Here is an 18,742-nt window from a genome sequence, read left to right as displayed (position 1 = left end):
GGACCGCTGCCTGCATTCCCTCGGACTCGGGGAGGGGACCCCAGGGACAAGGGCTGCCTGGGCCGTCCTGGCACTGTGCTGGGGCAGAAGCAGCCTCGAGTTTCTCTCCTGGCTGGGCTCCCGACATGTCCCTTAGGCTGTGGTGCCGCTCTGAGCAGAGGCGCCCTTGCAATGCCCCGGCCAGTCTGAGAACCTCACTTCATGTGGCCAAAGGCCCGATGGCCCCCAGTCCCGTCACAAGTTTAGAGGCAGACAGGGCTGGCCCACTTCCATTGCCACCAGCAGTCCCCAGCCTGCCTCCTCACCCCCTTTACCCACCCTCCAGACCACCAGGGCCCACGTACTCACGCATAAATGGTGACAAAGAAGTCTTTGATCTCCGGGCTGGGACCACTGGCCACCTTCAGGAACACGTCTCGGGGCTCCCCGGGGCCCTGCCAGACAGCGGGGGGCACGTCACGGCCACACCACTGCCTCTCTGCTCTGACCCCAGCCCCCCAAGTCCGCAGGAAGCAAATGCAGGTGTGAACCAGGCCCCCTCCCCCCTAACACGTTTTTCATTTTCTGTACTCATCAGAATTCACTATTTTTGTCACTGCAAAAGAGAAAAATCATTAACTTCTTGATTTCATATTGAGTTTAATAATTATATTCTACAGGAGATTTTACCCAGTTTCCTAACCAATCATAATATGATTATGGCCGTTATCCTTACACAAAGGCAATTAATAAGTGCCTTAATCACCACTCACTTTATTCAGTTTGCCTCATGTCTTTTTTTTTTTAATTTAAATTCAGATAATCAAGGAAGTGATCTGCTAGCAGAAAAAATGAAAACTCATTCATAAAGCTCTCATGAGGTTGTCAAAGTAGCCCTTCAGCATCTTAGAAAGAAACCGCTTAAGCAAAACCCTCAAATGAAGAGGCTGCAGGAGACCAGGGGTGCAGATAGTGGGCGGGACCTGGCGGGGAAGGATTTTCCTGGGAGGGCGCTACAGAACTTACCATGTTCTGGGTCTCGCAAATGACATTCGGGTCACTACATCGTACGTAGACCGGGGGGTCCTCACCGGGCATCCCCACGGGAGCACCTGGAGTGGGGAATATCACGACAAATGTCTTTTCCCGAAAGCCTGGGCCATCACAGGTGTTCAGTGAACCCTGCTGGGGGATGGACACTGCCGCCTGCGTGGACACTGGCCCTTCCGTTCCGAGCCGCCTCCCCGGGGACTCACCCCAAGAGACTAACCAAAAGGAAGCGGGGGCGCCATGGAGCCAGTGCCAGACGTGAAAGGCTTGGATCTGTTCTAAAGGCACCAGCTGGAAATGAATCAGCAGGTGGAGGGGAGCCCGGAGAGCTCTCCAGGCTCAGGACTGAGGCCAGAGCAGAGCCTGACACCCGAGGCCGGGCAACCTTCCCAGGGCTGTGGATTTCAGAATGGAATCAGCCTGCCAAGGGCGCCTGTCATCTCGGAGGAGGTGAGAAGGTCACCATGTCAAACGATCAAACGACTGAGGCGAGTGGCAGAATTTACAGCTGTGCCCTGTGTTGTTAAAGAGCATCGCAGGATGACGTAAGGACACCACTTGTCACCCTTGGGGAGAAGTCTTTTCCACCTGTTGAACCTGCCAAATGCCAGCCGTGGGGACGGCGGGACCTGCCTGGAAGCGTGTGCCAGGGCAGCAGGCGGATGGCCTTCTTCAGGAAGGTGAGCTCCGGGTGGTAGAAGCGGAAGACCTGGTCCACCACGTGGGGCTGCAGCTCCACGGTCAGGCAGAGCACGGCGAGGGGCTTGCCGCTGCCTGCGCGGAACAGAACCTGCCGGGAGAGCAGGTGGCACAGCATCAGGACCCACACGAGGGCTTGTGGGCTTGGAACAGGCACGCGGTGCACACTGCTCACCCTCTGCGCCCTCAGCACCCTGCCCGTCCGCCCCAGGGAGCCCCTCCTGAACTTGTGATCACCGTCTCCCGTTTTTCTTCACCATTCTCCCCTCTTTGGGTCTTTAAGCGACCCACAGTGTTGCTTCTGCCTTCCTGGAGCATCACCTGAAAGCCACTGCCCCGCGTGTCTCTTCCCACATCTGCTGGGAGGCGAGCCCCACCACTGCACCCTCATCCCCGGCAGCTGTGCCCTGACACTCCTGCCGGAATTTCACCGCTACGCTGGGACTTCAACTCTACAATGACCAGCCATTTATTTAGCTGTCGTGCACACAGACACACATAGACACACACACAGACATACACTCCTTAGCTCTCTCTGCTCAGAAGGACTGGAAGCAAGGGCACCCCTGTCGTAATGAGCACGCTCAGCACCCAGACTTTAGTTTCTAAACACCATTCGCCACTAAAAGAAGCCTTAGATAAACGGCTGATTCCAGAAATGGAGCAGGAAAATGTAAGATGACTCTGGAACATCTTGTGTGCCGGGCACGAAGGAAGTGCTCCAAGAATGACAGAGACATGTCAAAAGGACAGAGGGGCCAGCTTGAAGCCGAAGCCACCAGTGGACCAGGGACAATATGAGCAGCAAAACAAAGAAAGACAGGAACAAATTACAACCCACTGAATGAAACAGGAATTCATGGTCCATAATGGTGACAAACAAATTTCAGGAGTGAACGGATGAAGGCAAAGTGCTGCCTCACTTAGAACATGGAAGGAATGATGAAATCTGAAAGTCACCCATGGGTAACCATCATGCAAGAATCATCAGTGAAGAAATTTTAAAAAGAATGTCTCTATGTGTACAGCTGGGTCACTGTGCTGTACAGCAGAGACTGGCACAACATTGTAAATCAACTCTACTTTAGTTAAAAAAAAAAGAAGCATCAGCGGATATTAAAACTAGCTGCGGAAGTTGAATGAGGAGCAGGATATTTACAGAGCCTGAGTATCTCCCGACAAAATACTTACCCATTACTTTCTAATTATCAACTATAAAATACTTCTTAATTGATTTTACATTGAAGGAGCCTGGCAGACACCATCTTAACCAAATAAGAGAGTTAAATTAACATCACTGGTAATAGAGCAAATCAACGTTGTGTCCCTCCCAATAAGAGGTTCTGAGAAGAACACAGCAAAACGTCTGTGCTTTTCCTGCCCTGAATGCACAGCCTGAACCCACCGACGAGCAAACACCAGACAAACCCAGACTAAACGGCAGGTAGCAGAAATGACCTGTGCGCTTCAAAAGCACCGAGGGCGTGAGAGGCAAGGAAAGCTAGGGCGGGACCACCAGACGCACCGTGGGAGCCTGGGTGGGTGAGGGATCCAGTGTTGGGATATTTGGTAAAGTGCAAGCTGGGTCTGTGATGAGATTGTATCAGTGCCCATTTCCTGATTTCCCCGGTTCTACTGTGGTGATGGAGAAGAGTGGCCTTATTTTCAGGCCATATGAGCTCTAAGTTTCATGGAACAATGGGGCAGTCTGTCCATAACTTATTGCCAAATTGTTCAGAAAAAAAATAGGGATAAATATAGACACAGAATGATAAGGCAAATGTAAAATGTCAACAACTGGGAAATCTGGGTAAATAATTCATGGGAGCTCTTTGCACTATTCTTATAACTTTTGTCTAAGTTTGAGATCTTTTCAAAATAAAGAGTTGTTTAAAAAAAAAAAAAAAAAGGCACAGGCGCTGACTTGAAAGGTATGGCCAGAGAGAGGACAGTTTTACAGCCCAGTGCCTGCCACACAGCAAATATAAAACCATGAGTTCATAATAAGACCCCCAAAAAACTGACCATCTTTGGATGTTCCCAGGGCACATTTCATTATTTTTAAAATTGATAAATAAAGGGAAAGAACCCAACATTTATCCTGACCTTCTGGTATTAAGTATCAATATATTCAGGGTAACCAAACGGCTGATGGGGGAAAGCTCTTGTTTATAGAAGAGTCACAGCTAGTAAGTACAAGAACAGTGAGAGGATTTCACCGTTTTCCACCTGGTGGGATAATGGATGTGGGCAGTGGATCCTTAGCGGACACGTCGGCTACCAGAACAGCCACCCGCCGCGGCCTCTGCACGTGAAGCCGTGGTGGGCCTACGGAGGCCGGCCCACACCCAGCGTCGCCACAGACAGAGCCTCGAGGACAGCGGGCCCCAACTCCCACAAACCGACCGTGATACGATGAGTGACCAGCAGGGACTGGACATCGAGCCGTCCTGAGGATTTGTTACTAATTTGGGGGCAGTGATGTCACATAGCCCGGTTTTGTTTTGTTTTTTAAGTCCTTATCTGTTAGAGATACACACTGAATAAGATATCTGGGATTTGTTTTAAAACTCCAAACTCATGTAAGGAAAAATGTATTAGCCTCTCAGATTTAATTTATAGCCCTAAATAAAGAGCCGACATATTCCTCAGACAAAGGCAAAGCTGCGGCTCCACATTTAAGTAAAACACAGCAAATCTCCCCCGAGGATGGGGCTGTGGACACAGGGCTGCCAGGTCCTCAGTCTGGGACGGCACCGAAATCTGTCCTGGGGGGGTGGTGGGTGGAGGGTAAAAGTGTTTCTGTTTTTACTTTCAACCTCCTACAAAAGGCATCTGTCTACCAAACAAACAAACAACAAGAAAACTTCAGAAATTCCTACAAAACGACAGTGTCCCAAGCTCCCCTAAGGACATCCCATCGGCAGGCAGGGGGTTGATAAGTGTGCCCTGCAAATAAGCCGCCCCTGAGGTGGCAGTGGGACTGAGTCCTATTTACCAGAAGTAACAAACAGCAGGACCCATGACGCGCTTCACCTGGTCCTCTCACAAGACCCCTGGCTGGCACTGCAAGACCTCGGAACATCGGATGGGCGGTCTGCCCGCCTACCTTGGCGTGTTTGGTGGGCATCGTGCTGGACTTACGAGGTGACCCAGCGTCCGTGTCCTTCTCGAATCTCAGCTCAGCAGAGGCCTGCGAGAAACCAGGGAGCCCCCGGGTCATGAGACGGAGGCCCAGGGTGACAGGCACTTCTTCCTACCAGTGGGGCCTCTACCTGTAGGAATGGCTGCTGCCCTGGGCCCAGGGCTCCAGGGTCTCATTTATGCTCAGAGTGAACCCCAGGCGGCTGCTGTTATTAACCAGCCCACCGCCCCAAAGAGGAAGCAGAGGCCGTGTGAGCAGTGGGGACAGGGGGCGGCGGTCAGGTCCTGTAACCCAGCTCCACCCGAAGCCAGAGGTCTGACACCTTCATCACGGTCCTGATGACCTCTTGCCCCAAAAGTGCATCCAAAGAGCCTGCACTGAAACCTGTGAGCCTCTCACGCCCGCCTCCGTGATGACCACTGCCCTACAGAGCTGACCCACAAGGTCAGGAAGAAACGCGCACGCCGCGTCCGCCCTACCAGAGCCCGCGCTCGCTCACACCCTGACGTGAAACCCCCGAGTCTCTGCGGTTCACGTTGGGGAGCAAACGCTACGTGAGAAGCGGGCAAACGGCAGTAACTGGGGAGTTTAGAAAACACTAGATCTTCTGAGGTTTAAGAAAGGCTCTTTTACCAATTTAGCAAAGAGAATGAAGAGGAGGTGGTCCAGCCTTTCCTGAGCACAGGTGAGCCACGGGGCCGCTGGGCACAGCGTAGGTGCCAGGACGTGTGGAGGGGCAGGTGGGGCGGGGGACGGCCGAAGACTAACCCTCCCACCGCATGGCAGGAGGCCCCCATCTCCCACGTTACTTGGCAAATGGGCTTCCCCGGTGCCCAGCCAGCCCCCTCGGCATGGGAAGAATGGCCTTCCCCACCTGTGCCGAGGCCCGCGGACCCGCAGAGAAGGTCTGGAACTTGAAGGGGATGTGGACCATCTCCCGGGGGCGTAGGAAGAGCTGGGGGGTCAGGCTGCCCCGCGGGTGGAACATGTCCTCCTCCAGGGGCGTGTGCAGGCCGGTCAGCTCTTTGAAGTACCGCCACTCCCGACTGTCCAGGATGAGGCTGGAGGGAGGGGAGACGGCGCTGGGCACAATGTCCTTCCCGGTCGGTCCCAGGACCCGCGAGGGTGAAACCAGCTCGGCTTTCGGGCGGGGCTGGGGGCCCGAGGGGGCGCCCCGCCCTCCCACCTGAGCTCAGCGCTGTCGATCGCAATGGTCACGGTGTGCTGCGTGTTGTCGGGGTTCCTGAGAGCGAACTCGAAGAACTCGGCGGCGCCCAGCGTGGCACGGATGGTGTGCCGCGTGGTGATGGCCAGGCTCAGCGCGTTGGCGATGCTCTCGGCCTTGGTGCGCTCCCGGTAGGCGGCGATGAGCTGCAGGTCCCGAGCGCGCTGGGCACGGATGCTCTGCTGGGCCTGCGGACACAGGGGCCGAAGCGGGGCCACGGTCCCGGGTGCCCTGCTGCTTGGGGGCTGTTCTCTGGCCCCTTCCCCACCCGCCCCAAACACCACATCTCCTTGGAATCACCACCCCCCCCACCACCGACACGGGGTCGGTTGGGACTGGCCACCTACAGCTCCAGGGGACAGGGAATGGGGCTGCCCGTCTACAGCACCCCAGCTTCCCTCTGCCCACAGGTGCTGTACCCGTGGAAGGCGGGCTCTGCCCACATGCCCCTGAGACTCCAACCACCCACCAGGGCACAGTGGGAATTAAGAGCAGAAGCTACCAATAAAAGAGGGAAGAATGGTCCCCAAACTAAGGCGGGTGACCGGCTCAGCGGCCAGGCCTCCGGCGTGGCGGCGGGAGCCCTGTCTGCGAGCAGAGTCCCCAGGAGGGGCCGCGGCCGGGCCTGACTGACCGCAAGCTGGGCCAGGGTCCAGACCCAGGCACGCTGCCTTGGTGGGCTCAGTGTGGGTCCTTCGTCCACCTCCTTCTTTAAATGCCTTATGTTTCAATGGGCTTGGCCACCCCAGATGTGTTCTAGAGGCTGGGGACAGGCTTATCTTTCTCGGGTGCCTTGCAGTAAAAAGTGAGGCCCGTCGGACGCTTTGCAAGCCCAAGACCTAGAAGGCATGCCCACGTGCTAGGGAGGCAGCTGGGCACTGAGGGCCTTCTAAACCAAGGAGGCCCAGGCACCTGAAGGCCTTCGGACTCTAACTCAGAAGGTGAGGACCGAATCTGACCTCTCACTTAAATTATTTTGGAGACTGACTTTCCAACATCCAAAGCTTTGGCCTTTCCCCCACAGGGGAATTGAAGCTGAGCTTTTAGTTTCTCCCTGGGGATTTAAAAACGGGAGGGTGGTCATGTTGACATCTGAGGCCTCCCTATGTGGGCACTTTATGATCAGAGCTTCTCGACGGGATGGAGCCTCTACCAGGCTGGGCTGGGCGGCACGGCCAGATGTAATTTAGGGTGAGAAACAGACAGAGCTCGGCTTTTCAACCTCGACTTGAGACAGCGGGTTGTTCTGACCTGCCAGGGACACAACCTGTACTGCCCACCAGTTAGAGGCCCTGGGACGAGGGCCATAGGGGACAGGCCACATGGAGGTGGGCACAGGACTGGCCCATCAGACTGACCACCCGGGCGGGCACCGTGACGGCCACTCCCTGGTTTTCCATAGGCCTGGTGGCTAAACGCCACAGGCCGAGAGAGTGTGGCCCCAGGGCATCAGGTGCCCGCATGGCCCCTGGCCAGGTGGAAAGGCTGGAAAGAAGGATCCACCTGTGGGGGCACCTGGCATGACCCAGACTGCGCGAGGCTGCCGTTAACCGCAGGCTCAGCCTTGTACAGACGCGAGCCAATCCTCCAGCAACAGCTTTACCAATGACTAGAGCCACCAGTAAAACAGAGGTGCTGTTTCGGTCTCTTTCTGCCATAGACTTGTCTTCTTTCTTAATTTGAAACCCATGCAGGCAAAGGTGATGACACGTATTGGACCCCTCAGACCCCAAGAGGCAGCAATTCGCACTGTGGCCCCGTGACAGGTCCAGGGATGGGCAGGGAGACCCGTGGGCCACGTGCTGGCATTTCTGGAAAGTAAAGTCCTCTCTTCCGTGGCCCTTGGCATGTTTTGACAACATGGAACGTGGGACTAGTGCCACCAATTTGCTAGCGTGAGGGGCAATCCCGGAGCTGCTGGGGTGTCCCTGTAGAGGGTACGCAGAGGAGAGAGGACGCAGGGACTGACCGCTGTCGCTAGGGCAGCCGCCGTCCTGAGCACTGCACACAGGTTAAGCCGAGTGACCCTCACAGGGAGGCTGTGACTGTCCCAGGGCACCGCAGGGATTCCAAAGCAGGTGTCAGCCCCACACTCTGTGCTCCTGGCCCCAGGCTCACCACCTCCCCCAGGAAGCCCCGAGACCCTCAGCCTCCCCCGAATCTGACCATCAGGGAGAGAAAGCTGCACCCCAGCTGCCCTCGGCCTCCCCCCCGCACAAGAGGTCACACACGGTTCCACACGCTCACCACGCGCGTGCAGGGCCAGCCGGGACACGGCTCCTGTCGACTCTCTTCCCAAGGACCCACTGATTCCATAGAACTCCCATCCCTTCTTCAAGGAAGGCTGAGAAAGCTGGAAGGGAGAGAGACTACCGCATATCTGATACATCAAGTTACTTTCACCTCAAAATTCTCCAGGGCTATGAACCCAGGAAATCATTACAATTTAGTGGAAATTTTTCTTGAATTTGGAAATCCAATTACTTCCAAATTCACGGCTGTATTCAAAATGAGGGTTCTGACCTGTTGATTTCTCTATTAGAACATATCAGAGCTTCCCTGGTGGCGCAGTGGTTAAGAATCCGCCCACCAATGCAGGGCACACGGGTTCGAGCCCTGGTCCGGGAAGATCCCACATGCCGTGGAGCCACTAAGCCCGTGTGCCACAACTACTGAGCCTGTGCTCTAGAGCCCGCGAGCCACAACTACTGAGCCCACGTGTCTCAACTACTGAGCCCGCGTGCCTAGAACCCGTGCTCCGCAACAAGAGAAGCCACTGCAATGAGAAGCCCGCGCACTGCAACGAAGAGTAGCCCCCGCTCGCCGCAACTAGAGAAAAGCCCGCGTGCAGCACCGAAGACCCAACGCAGCCAAAAATAAACAAATTAAAAAGAACATATCAAATAAGAGGAAACCAGCCAAATGAATCATAATAACAATGATGCTAACACCACCGGCAGCTGTCGGGCTGAGGACCTGCCGTGCGCGGGGCCCAACCCCCCAGACGCGGGAGCCGCTTGTGTCCCCGGCTGACAGCGGGCGGAGCCTCAGAGGCTGCCGAGGAGGGAGCAGCCTGGGTGCTGGCCGGGGAGGAGGCCTGCCCCAAGCCCAGCCCACGGCCGGCCTCCCCTCAGGGCGTCCCCACAGCCACAGCGCTGCTCCTCGGCCAGCAAGACTCTGCCGCCCTCTGCCCGGGACCCGCTGGTCCAGCCGGCTGTCTGGGCCCCTCCCACTGTGCTCTGCTCCTCCCCCCACCAATTGGACTGAATGGTCTTTTGCTTGGTGGTTTATTTCTGTCTCCCTCCCTCCACGGCCCACCTCTGCGAGCACCAGGGGAAGGCCGGCCACTGCCTGTGTCTGCCAGGCCATGGGCACAGGCCTGGCCCCTGAGAAGGACGGCGTCTGTTCAGACACCCGCCTGCCTCAATGTAAAGGATCCTCAGGCCCCTGTGGCTTCCTTATCCCGTAAACTCCCGCTTCTTAGGTCTTATTTAGATTTTTAGTCTCAGGTGGGAATTCTGGCAAGATCGATCACTCTGACAACCCGTGATGTAAACGTTTTCATGGCTCTGCTCCCCACACCTGGGGAGCCCTCAGAATCCCCGTCGGAGCTTTCTTAAAAGCCTAGGCTCCAAGGACACTCCCCCCAACCAAGGGAGGGGAGCCCAGGAGTCAGCTTTTACACAAAGCGTGCCAGTAATTCTGGCCTGGAAACTTCCCTCGGTGGCTGAGAGGTCGGGTCACATGTTCTGTAACCAGGACGCGGCAGGAGGATGAGGGAGCCCGCAGGAGAGGGGAGGGGCGGGGCGGGGCGGGGCGGGGGCGGGGGCGGGGCTGCTCCCGCGGCGTTCCCGAGGACGCGGGGGCGGAGCCTCACCAGCGCGCCCAGCCCGCAGCGGCCGGGCTCGGCTCCGCGCTCCCGCAGGTGCACGGCCCGCATGCGCTCCATCTTGCGCCTGCGGACGGCGTCCCCCTCGCGGCCGGCGCCCTGGGGCCGCGGGGTACTCGGCCACGGGGGCGAGAAGAGCAGGGCGGCCAGCTCACTGTCCACGTCGGCCAGCTTCTGCGCTTGCACCACATTTTTCACTGCTGGAAGGTTCAACGAGAGGGCCAGAGGTTAAAGGTCAGAGTTTACGTTCTCTAAGCAGCCACGGCTCCACGCCCTCCAGAGCCAAGCCTCCAGCTTTTCATAAACCCTCAGAGGCTGGTAAAGGTGGAAATGACACACCCTGCCCTCCACGGCGTCCCTCCCTTACCAGCCTCTCACATAGAAGGGATTCTGTCTCGGTGCTTAGATACAAATGTATTAATGCCCACTAGGGGGTCTGCTAGGGAGAAGGTCAGCGCTGTAGAAGCTCAGGCTCTCAGGATTCTCCAGACGCCCTCGCCCAGGACGGCGCCCCTGCTCACCCCCAGCCCCCCAGCAAGCACCCGCGATGCCCAGCACACTGTCCGGGCTCTCAGGCACGCTGTCCTGTCAGGTCCTCAAACCCACCCTGGGTGCGGGTTATCAGGAGGCCCGAGCTCAGATCAGGAATCGGGGGCTCCAATGAGTTGTGCCCTGAGGGCCCGGGCCAGCCGGGGTGGGTGGAGCCCAGAGCTTCTCCTCTCTGCACCCGGCTGCCTCTGGCTGGCTGGGCCCCCAGAGCACCATCTCCTTCGGGGGTTCTACTCGAAGCCTAGACCCACAGGAAAGCTGTGTAGCCGACAAACAGAAGCCACGATAGGCCAGGCCCCGGCAGGCAGGAGAGCTACTTTCTCCCTCCCATCACTGGCTGTGCCACTGACATGCACACGTGGCACGTGCCACGTCACAAGCTGACACGTGAGATTCCCGGACAATCAGTAAACCCAGCACAGGCGGCAGGTGAGAGGGAACACCCCAACTTAGCATCATGTCCTTCCTTCAGGCACCCCCAGAACCATGGGAAGTATGCGCGAGCCTGAACTCCGCCGGCTGGAGCCCCCTCCCCGCCCTCGAGAATCTCTGCCTCCTGCTGCTGTGCTCCACGTGATGGTGAAGCAGCTTCCCCTCACGCGCCACCTCTCCTTCCATCACACGTAAACAAGCGCTATTTCCAGGTTCTTCAGGTGCCCTGAGATGGCGCAGACGTCTCAAGTGGCCACCCCAAAAGGGCACTTTTCGTGCGTCTGGGGTCCAGCTCCATGGGAACGGGAGCTCCAACCTGCATCGGGCTCAAGCAGCCCGAGGCCCCCGGTCCCGAGTGGAGGGGCCAGGGTGGGAGACGAGCCAGGCTGGGGGGGTGATCAACTGGCTTGTGTGTTCAGACTGCATCACCCCGACCGTGGGGGTGATGGGACCGTGTAGGACCACACTGCTGAAGCCAGGAAGCACCTTGCGAAACTCTGGCACAACTTCCTGCTTCCAGAACCTTGCCCGGGGGGTGGAGACATGGCTTCTGGTGGAGCGCCCAGCCCTCTGGTTTTGACCAAAATAGGGATTGGAAGACTGATGACTCCAGAGGCTCTGGATCCCTCAGCAAACCCTCGCTGTCACAACTCCCCGCGCTGCCCAGAGGAGCCCCCGACCTGCCGGGCCCCGGGCCACGGGTTTTACAAATCCTCTCGTACCTGTCCCTGGTTGGGGGGGGGCGGGGATGGGAGGCACTCCCTGCTCCGTGGAGCCAGCTCTCCATCCATTCTCTTGGTGGCCAAGGGGACCAGCTGGGGATGGGGAGGCACTGGCCCCAAAGCAGGAAATCCAGATTCTAGCCCAAGTTCACCACCCTTAACCACACAACCGGCCATGTCACCTGACCTCTGTGACTCAGTTTTTTCAACATTAAAATGAGGAAGCTGGCCATTAAAGTTTTATGGGTCATTAAAGGACCCATAAAGTTTGGGCTGGAGTTTCAGGGGACTCGTGGGATTCTGGAGACCTTCCAAGATGGCACCAAAGGCCTCCCAGTCCTGACCCCCGCAGATCTGGAATTCCCACCCAGGGCACAGGTTCAAGACCAACAAAGTCAAGGGCCATCAACACAAGACGCTCATGGCAGTTTCCGATTCACATGAGATGACCTGCAACCTCTGGGGGCTGCTCCTCAAAGGGCACCTCACACTTTTCATTCCAATGCCAAGTATTTTACATTCAGGTCTGGGGGGTCATTTGAAAGGGGACGGAAAAACTTCCGTGTTATGCGATATTTTCACAAGCCCAGGTCTTTATCTCCCGAGCCTCTCTTCTCCCCAACATGGGGAGTTTCAAATTAGTTTTTAAAAAACAGCCTACATTCATCCTGACCTTTTCCTCCTGTCCCCTTTCCCCTGGGGAGGAGCAGCTACCCGAAAACAAACGCCACTCCTAGGACTGTAATCTCCACCAAGTAACACCGGCGGCTTCCCCAGGGCCCAGCCTAGACAGCGCTGGGCTGACAAACGCAGTGACTTGACGTGGCCTGCAGGTCACTGAGCCGGACGGAGGCGGAGCCACAGCTCGGGCCCCCAGATCCAGAGGGCAGGGCCCCACAACACAGGCGCACGCGTGTGCTCTTGCACACGCACACACGGACACGCACGCACGCACACGCACACACACGCGGCCCTCCACCTCTCGCTCTGCCCCACCGCCCGCCCACCGCCCCGAGCACAACCCCCAGCCTCCACCCGTAGGCCCCTCGGTCTCTCCACTCACGTCTGGGAGCCCCGGGCGTGAGAAGGCCACCTCCCGAGAAGCCGGTGGCTCCGTCATTCGAGATGACCCGCGACCTGGAAGGTGGCAGTGAGCTGGGACTCCTCACTCTCCGTTCACACAAGTGACCTGAACGAAAAACACCCCCCGCCCCGCACGAGACATAAGTACCAGAACAGAGTCGATGACACTCACCCGGATCCCCGCCCACAACCCCACTTTCCACTCTCAGGTCGGAGTTCGTTTTGCAGCAGAGAAACGGCAGGTGGGCAGAGGCCCGTTTCCTTCGAGCTCCCTGCTCTCCAGGTCCACACTCTCCTCTGTCTGACCTCTGCTTTCCCACCACAAGTCGGGGCTCGAGACGCTCAGGGCAGGTCTCCAGGGGGCCCGGCCCCGGGCTCTGGGATGGTCGCAGACTCTCCTGTCAGGCCCTCGAGTGTCATGCTGTTCCAAGAAGGCCTTTGTGCCCTTCTGCACACGTCTGCGCCCAAACACGCCTCGGGGGAGACACCCTGAGAGCCCCGGTACCTGACCGTGAGCCGGCGGTCAGGGCAGCCTGCCCTCCCCAGGGAGGCCCCACGGGAGACCTGCAGATACAGTGGCAGCGGAGCTCCCAGGGGAGCCGTGGCCACACGCACAGCCAGGATCACGGGGTCAAAGAAAGGAAAGGGGCTCTTGGGATCTCTAAATGATGAATGACCCCGTAAAGCCTCAGAAGAGGCTGGCAAAAAGACGGCGTCAAAAAGCTCGCCTGAGCCGAGAAGTCGCCAAGCACGAGGACGGCCCTCTCCCACGGAAAGAGTCACAGGAGACCTGGGCGTGGGTGACAGATGCCTGGATCCGCGGCCTGGCACTTGACCGCGGCTGTGAATGCAGAGGCGGGGCCCCATCCGGGCAGGCGCCGACCGTGCCTCTGTCACCCTGAAGGCCCGCACGGCATCACCCCATCTGCTGGCCCGCGCCTGCTGCGCACTGCAGAACAACCAGTTTCAAAAAGAAACAAAAGCCACGACACTTTTTTTTTGTTCAAGAACTGCAGAATGTACAGAGGAAAGCACGGTGCGGCCGCGTCGTACAAGCGTGCTGCGCGCGGCATCTGTCCTCTGCCTCACGGCCTCCCAGGCTGGGTATCTCAGGCTCCTTCCCACGAGCTTATCTCTCTCTTGCAGGCAACGTATGAAAATGACAATTTAAGATAACGCATAATGGAGCTAATCTTTCTTCTGAAGATAAGATTTTAAAATCTGGAATCACTGCACATTTGTGGGCTGGTGAATTAAAAATAAAAATAACCAACACAATCTTGGAAGCAGAATGCTTCTAGCAACTCCCCTCAGCCGTAGGCGCTTTTGAATAATGTCTGCTTCTCACACACAGCTCATTTATTTCTCCAGAACCTAATTGAGTTTTGCCGTTTCCATATTGTCTGTTCTCCAGGCTGCCTTGGATCCTACATTTGTAAACACGGGAGCAGAAGCCCCAGACCTGGCTTAACGGGCTCCGCGCTCACACCTGCCGCTCTGTCCCAGCTCTGCCAGCTCCGCGCTGTCGGCACAGGTGGAAATGGCCCACGGGGCTCGAGGTCTAAAATCAGGCTGGGCTGTAAGGAATGGAAAATTCCCCAATAAAACGACAGAGGTTTGAGTCCAGAAACCTCAGATGGCTTGGTGTTGTCCTGCTTTCAATCCTTCCTCTGTCCCCTCGAGGGGGATGGAGCGGGCTTGTCACTAGCCCCACGAGGGCTCACACCGGCCTCTGCCCTGAGGCGGGCACAGGCAGGCATGCCTGGCCTAACGTCCCCTGTCCCATCAGGGGCCTCAGTGGAGCCCCCAGAATGTCCAGGCAGGACCATCCCAGCCACACCCAGCCCCAGCCTCCTGCCCACATGGAAGGAGGACTGGGGCTTTCCTCGGCGTCTCTGACGAGCAGCCCTTGGGACACCATCTGACGTAAGGTCAAGGTGCTCGGCTCTGAACAAGCACGTCCCTCTGCCCCTCTGTTCCCAAGCTGTGTGGTGCGGAAGTTTAGGAACAGTTCTCTCTTCTCTCCTCCACAATGAGGCAGTGCTATGAGCTGAAACTCCAGATGAAACTCTCTCCCGAAACCAGTCATCTTATTTGAGGATCGTCACAGCGATGCCCCATGGATGGTACCAGAAATAAAACGTGGGCAAGACGGAGACAGCTAATAATACCAAACCCCGACCAGAAATCAGGAACACCAAACAACCGGTGCCAGGGAAGGCTCATTGGTCAAGGGCAGACTCAGTGGTCAGGGGAAGGCTCAGTGGTCAAGGGCAGGCACTCAGTGGTCAAGGACAGATGCTCAGTGGTCAAGGACAGATGCTCAGTGGTCAAGGGCAGATGCTCGGTGGTCAAGGGCAGATGCTCGGTGGTCAAGGGCAGATGCTCGGTGATGAAGGACAGATGCTCAGTGGTCAAGGGCAGATGCTCGGGGGTCAAGGGCAGATGCTCGGGGGTCAAGGGAAGATGCTCAGTGGTCAAGGGCAGATGCTCGGTGGTCAAGGACAGTTGCTCAGCAGTCAAGGGCATAATTAGTAGTCAAGCTAATGAGAGCTCTTCTGAATTCCTACTGAGTGCTGATGCCCACGATGTGACCACTGTCCTGAGGGGGCTCACGCCCCGAATGGGAAGAAGAGTAGCCACCCAGGAACAAGAGCAAAGCTGCCAGGGACTCTTACCCACGTTGGCCAAGGTCAGGTGCAGCCGGCCCTTCACCACCGTGTGGACGTTGATGGGCTTGACGCAGCCAAACCTGGTCACATCTCCACTCACCACCATGGTGTCCTGTTCGTGCTCTGTCGCCACGACCTCAAGCTCATGCGAGACCTGAACGGCTGGGCGCCCTTGGCGGAGGAGGTGCTGCAGAGGAGAAAGGACCGGTCAGAGGGCGGCCGAGGCAGGGGCTATCTGCTTCTGAAAACCAAGTCCCTGCTGTCGGGTCTTTCCCCCAAATCCTTAACAAAGTGCATCCCGATTCACCCACTGAGCAAACCCCAGGGATGTACAAGCGGGCCTGGCAGCCACCTGCGTGGAGCCCTCCGCGCGGAGAAGATGAGAACACGGCACAGAACAAGGGGGGATGCTGAGGAAGCCCAGCTCCGCGTCGGCGGGAGCCCCGAGGAGCCTCCACTGGGCCCCTCAGGACGAAGATGTGCCTCCAGGCAGGGGTGGGGCACGCCAGGCCCGGGCGGGACACAGGGGGCTTCAGTGTGGCAGAAAGGCGGGCAGCAGGTCCAAGGAGGGGCCGCAGGGTGGACGGAGCTGGGTCAAGAGGGTCCTTTCCGACCCCACTCTTCTCTGCTAATCAAGTTTAACCCTTCGGAACTCTCCTGAGCCCAAGAGCGAGTGGGGCCGGCCGGGAGGGAGGGCTGGGCCCCTTCTCCTGGGAGGCCTGGGCACGTCACCAGGCCTCCTGTCACACGTAAATGGAAGTGTGGGGCCAAGTTCAGGTCCTGCTTCTGGAATTCGGGCCCTGTCCCTCCAGCACTTGTCCTCTGCCTGTCTCTGGGGCGGACACGCCCAGACCAGATCCCTCCTGAGCGGGTCTGGGGCTTCCAGCTCCGGAGAACCTGCTTGCTCAGCAGCGCTTGTCCACATAACGCCAACACGTTCACGGTCCAGGAGCCTCGGCAGCCAGACGGGGTGAAGACCCCTCCAGAGGGTGGCCAGTCAAGGCAAGAAGCGACGCCCGGCTGCCCCAGGAGCAGTGATGCCAATAAAAACAGGGTATTGCGTCTCACCTAGGAAACTGCAGAGGTTTTTTTTCCCACCCTCAGGCGCCTTGGTCATCTTCTGGGAAGAGCGCCATGCCGGGCCCCTGGGCCCCCTGCCCGAGGCTCCACATTTGCGCACCCGTGACTCGGAAATGCGGCTTTGGGGCGTTCTCATTTGGGGAGAAGATGATGGAGTCAGACCTGGGCTGAGAGCCTGGTCCCAGCAAGACCCGGGGCCTCGGCTTCATTGCTGGACACGGGGATCAGGGCAGCAGTCCCAGGGCCGGGCGGAGGACACCGCAGCGGAGCGGGGGGGCAACCAGGCACCGGCAGCGACCACCGCAAGACCCCAGCGATGCTGGCGCTGTCACCGCTCAGGAACTGAGCTGGAGAGGTGAGCCAACATGACTCCAAGATGTTCCCTGCAGTGTTTCCACCAGGAAAGGCGCTTAACTGTCCAACAACGGGGGGCAGTGCGACGAGCTGTGATGCGTCTGGAAACGCAGGAAATACCCACAGAAGCGCACGTAAGCACCTGACAGCTCAGGACCTGGACTTGCACAAATTTTCCATCTTTTCTACATAGATGTTAACGTGAAGACTTGCTTATTTTTAAAAAGTAAAATTCCATTTTATTTAAACCAATTCTGTGTCAGTAAACCTGACAGCACTTGTTGAAGAGGCTCTTCGTGGAGGATGAGATCAAATAACCCCTCCATTCGCTTCACTCGCCCCTCCCTCCCCTCGCCTCGCCCCGCTCCGCCCCTCCTGCCTTTCGCCTCACCCCTCCCTCCCTCCTTCTAGTCATCCATTCTCAGCCATGCCCTACCCACGGTGGCCTAGGACACTGCTGGGGAGGCGTCAGTGGCCATCCCATTCCCACCCTCCATGGCATCACTGGCCAGTGTAGGAGACAGACGGGCAACACCCATGACGACCTTGGGGGCCTGAGGAATGAGAGCATCAGCCGACACCTGCGAGTCCTCACCAGCTGTGACCCCGCCCCGTAACTCTTTGCCCACTGCCCCCCGGCTCCTTCCACTGTCCTGAGGGCCTCAGCCCCTCAGGGAAGGGCCCTGAGCCCCGGTGGATGCGACAGTTACAGCCCGGGTCAGCCGCCAGAGGAAGGGAGGGACGGAGGAGCAGGCGGCCCCCAGAGGATGGGGAGCACGGGGCCGGGGCCACTGCGGTACAGGAGTCATGAGATCCTCGCGGGCCGGGGTGCTGAGGAGCAAGAGGGGAGGGGACCAGATCTGCAGGCCTCAGTGACCAGCCATGCAAGGCTCAGGAAGGGAAACCAAGGGGGCCCGTGGCTGGAATCCAGAAGGGAAATAGCTGTGTGGGATGAAGGAAAAGTGAATGAAGGTCAGAGAGACTGCAGAGCTGCAGCGATGGTGCTGTATCCTCTCCCCCGTCCACCTCAAGGCAGGGAGGAAAACTCTCGGGACGGCATGTCGGCAAGTGGATGTGGCCCAGTGCCCGGCCCAGAGGCCGCCATGTGACCCCACAGTGACCCTCTGGGGTCCTGGTCACACGAAAGGGAAGGTTTGGGGAGAAACCCTGGGAAGAAAATTGAATTAATGCATGGACTTCAGTTTTAGAATATGAGGAGAATGGGAAGCACAGTTAGAAAACGAATTAGCTTCTGATTCTAGTTAGAACGAGAGAAGCACAATTCATGGAACTGAGACCGGGCAGCATCAGGAAACATTTTCCCACCCCATCATTCATTCATCCTGTCCTCCGTCCTGAGGGCACACCTCTGATGGACCGGCCAGGCTCTTGCGGAACAAGGCCGATCCCGAGCTGCTCTCAGGGAACATCCATCCTCACCGTCAAGGGAGCAGAGGTGACGTCACCTGGTGGGTCGGTTCACAGGAGGAACTGATAACTGGACGGATGTAACCTAGCAGATCGAGTTCAGACTCTGTGAACATCCTTTCCTTCGGGGAAGGAGAGGACTCGGCAGTGTTTTGAATTTGTGAACCAAGAAGCCAGGCCCCTGGACGATGCCCAGCGCTGGACGATGGCCCACACTGCCGGGCGACAGACCGCACAGGAAGGACCACGGGGAAACGCTACCTTCATCTGAACGGCGGCGGATCCGATGAGAAGCAGGGAGTCTCCGTCCCAGATGTCGATCTGCAGGGTCTGCATGGCCAGGTAGCGGGCGAACCAGCGCTGCTCCCCGGGTCTCAGGAATCCAGGGTCCACCAGGTACTTCAGCTGAAAGCCTGGAGACCCTGTGCAAAGAGG

At 57.8% G+C, this 18,742-nt stretch overlaps 1 protein-coding gene across 5 annotated transcripts in view; it reads right to left on the bottom strand.

Moving 5' to 3' along the window:
• Positions 1-18,742, bottom strand: part of NPHP4 (nephrocystin 4) — a 127,636-nt gene that overhangs the window by 2,870 nt on the left and 106,024 nt on the right. For 2 of the 5 annotated variants that reach the window (XM_082398689.1, XM_082398692.1), the window contains exons 16-25: positions 18,569-18,729; positions 15,452-15,632; positions 12,754-12,879; positions 9,976-10,187; positions 6,060-6,286; positions 5,748-5,934; positions 4,727-4,921; positions 1,663-1,819; positions 1,006-1,091; positions 349-434 (exon numbers count right to left, since the gene is read on the bottom strand). In XM_082398689.1, the coding sequence (XP_082254815.1) occupies positions 349-434; positions 1,006-1,091; positions 1,663-1,819; positions 4,727-4,921; positions 5,748-5,934; positions 6,060-6,286; positions 9,976-10,187; positions 12,754-12,879; positions 15,452-15,632; positions 18,569-18,729 (1,618 nt within the window). The remainder of the gene's footprint in view (positions 1-348; positions 435-1,005; positions 1,092-1,662; positions 1,820-4,726; positions 4,922-5,747; positions 5,935-6,059; positions 6,287-9,975; positions 10,188-12,753; positions 12,880-15,451; positions 15,633-18,568; positions 18,730-18,742) is intronic. The other 3 variants (XM_082398690.1, XM_082398693.1, XM_082398691.1) reach the window with 2 other exon arrangements.

This window comes from Balaenoptera borealis, assembly GCF_965194805.1.
Source record: "Balaenoptera borealis genome assembly, chromosome: 1".
Classification (NCBI taxonomy): Eukaryota; Metazoa; Chordata; class Mammalia; order Artiodactyla; family Balaenopteridae; genus Balaenoptera; species Balaenoptera borealis.
This window is presented reverse-complemented; position numbering and strand designations above follow the sequence as displayed.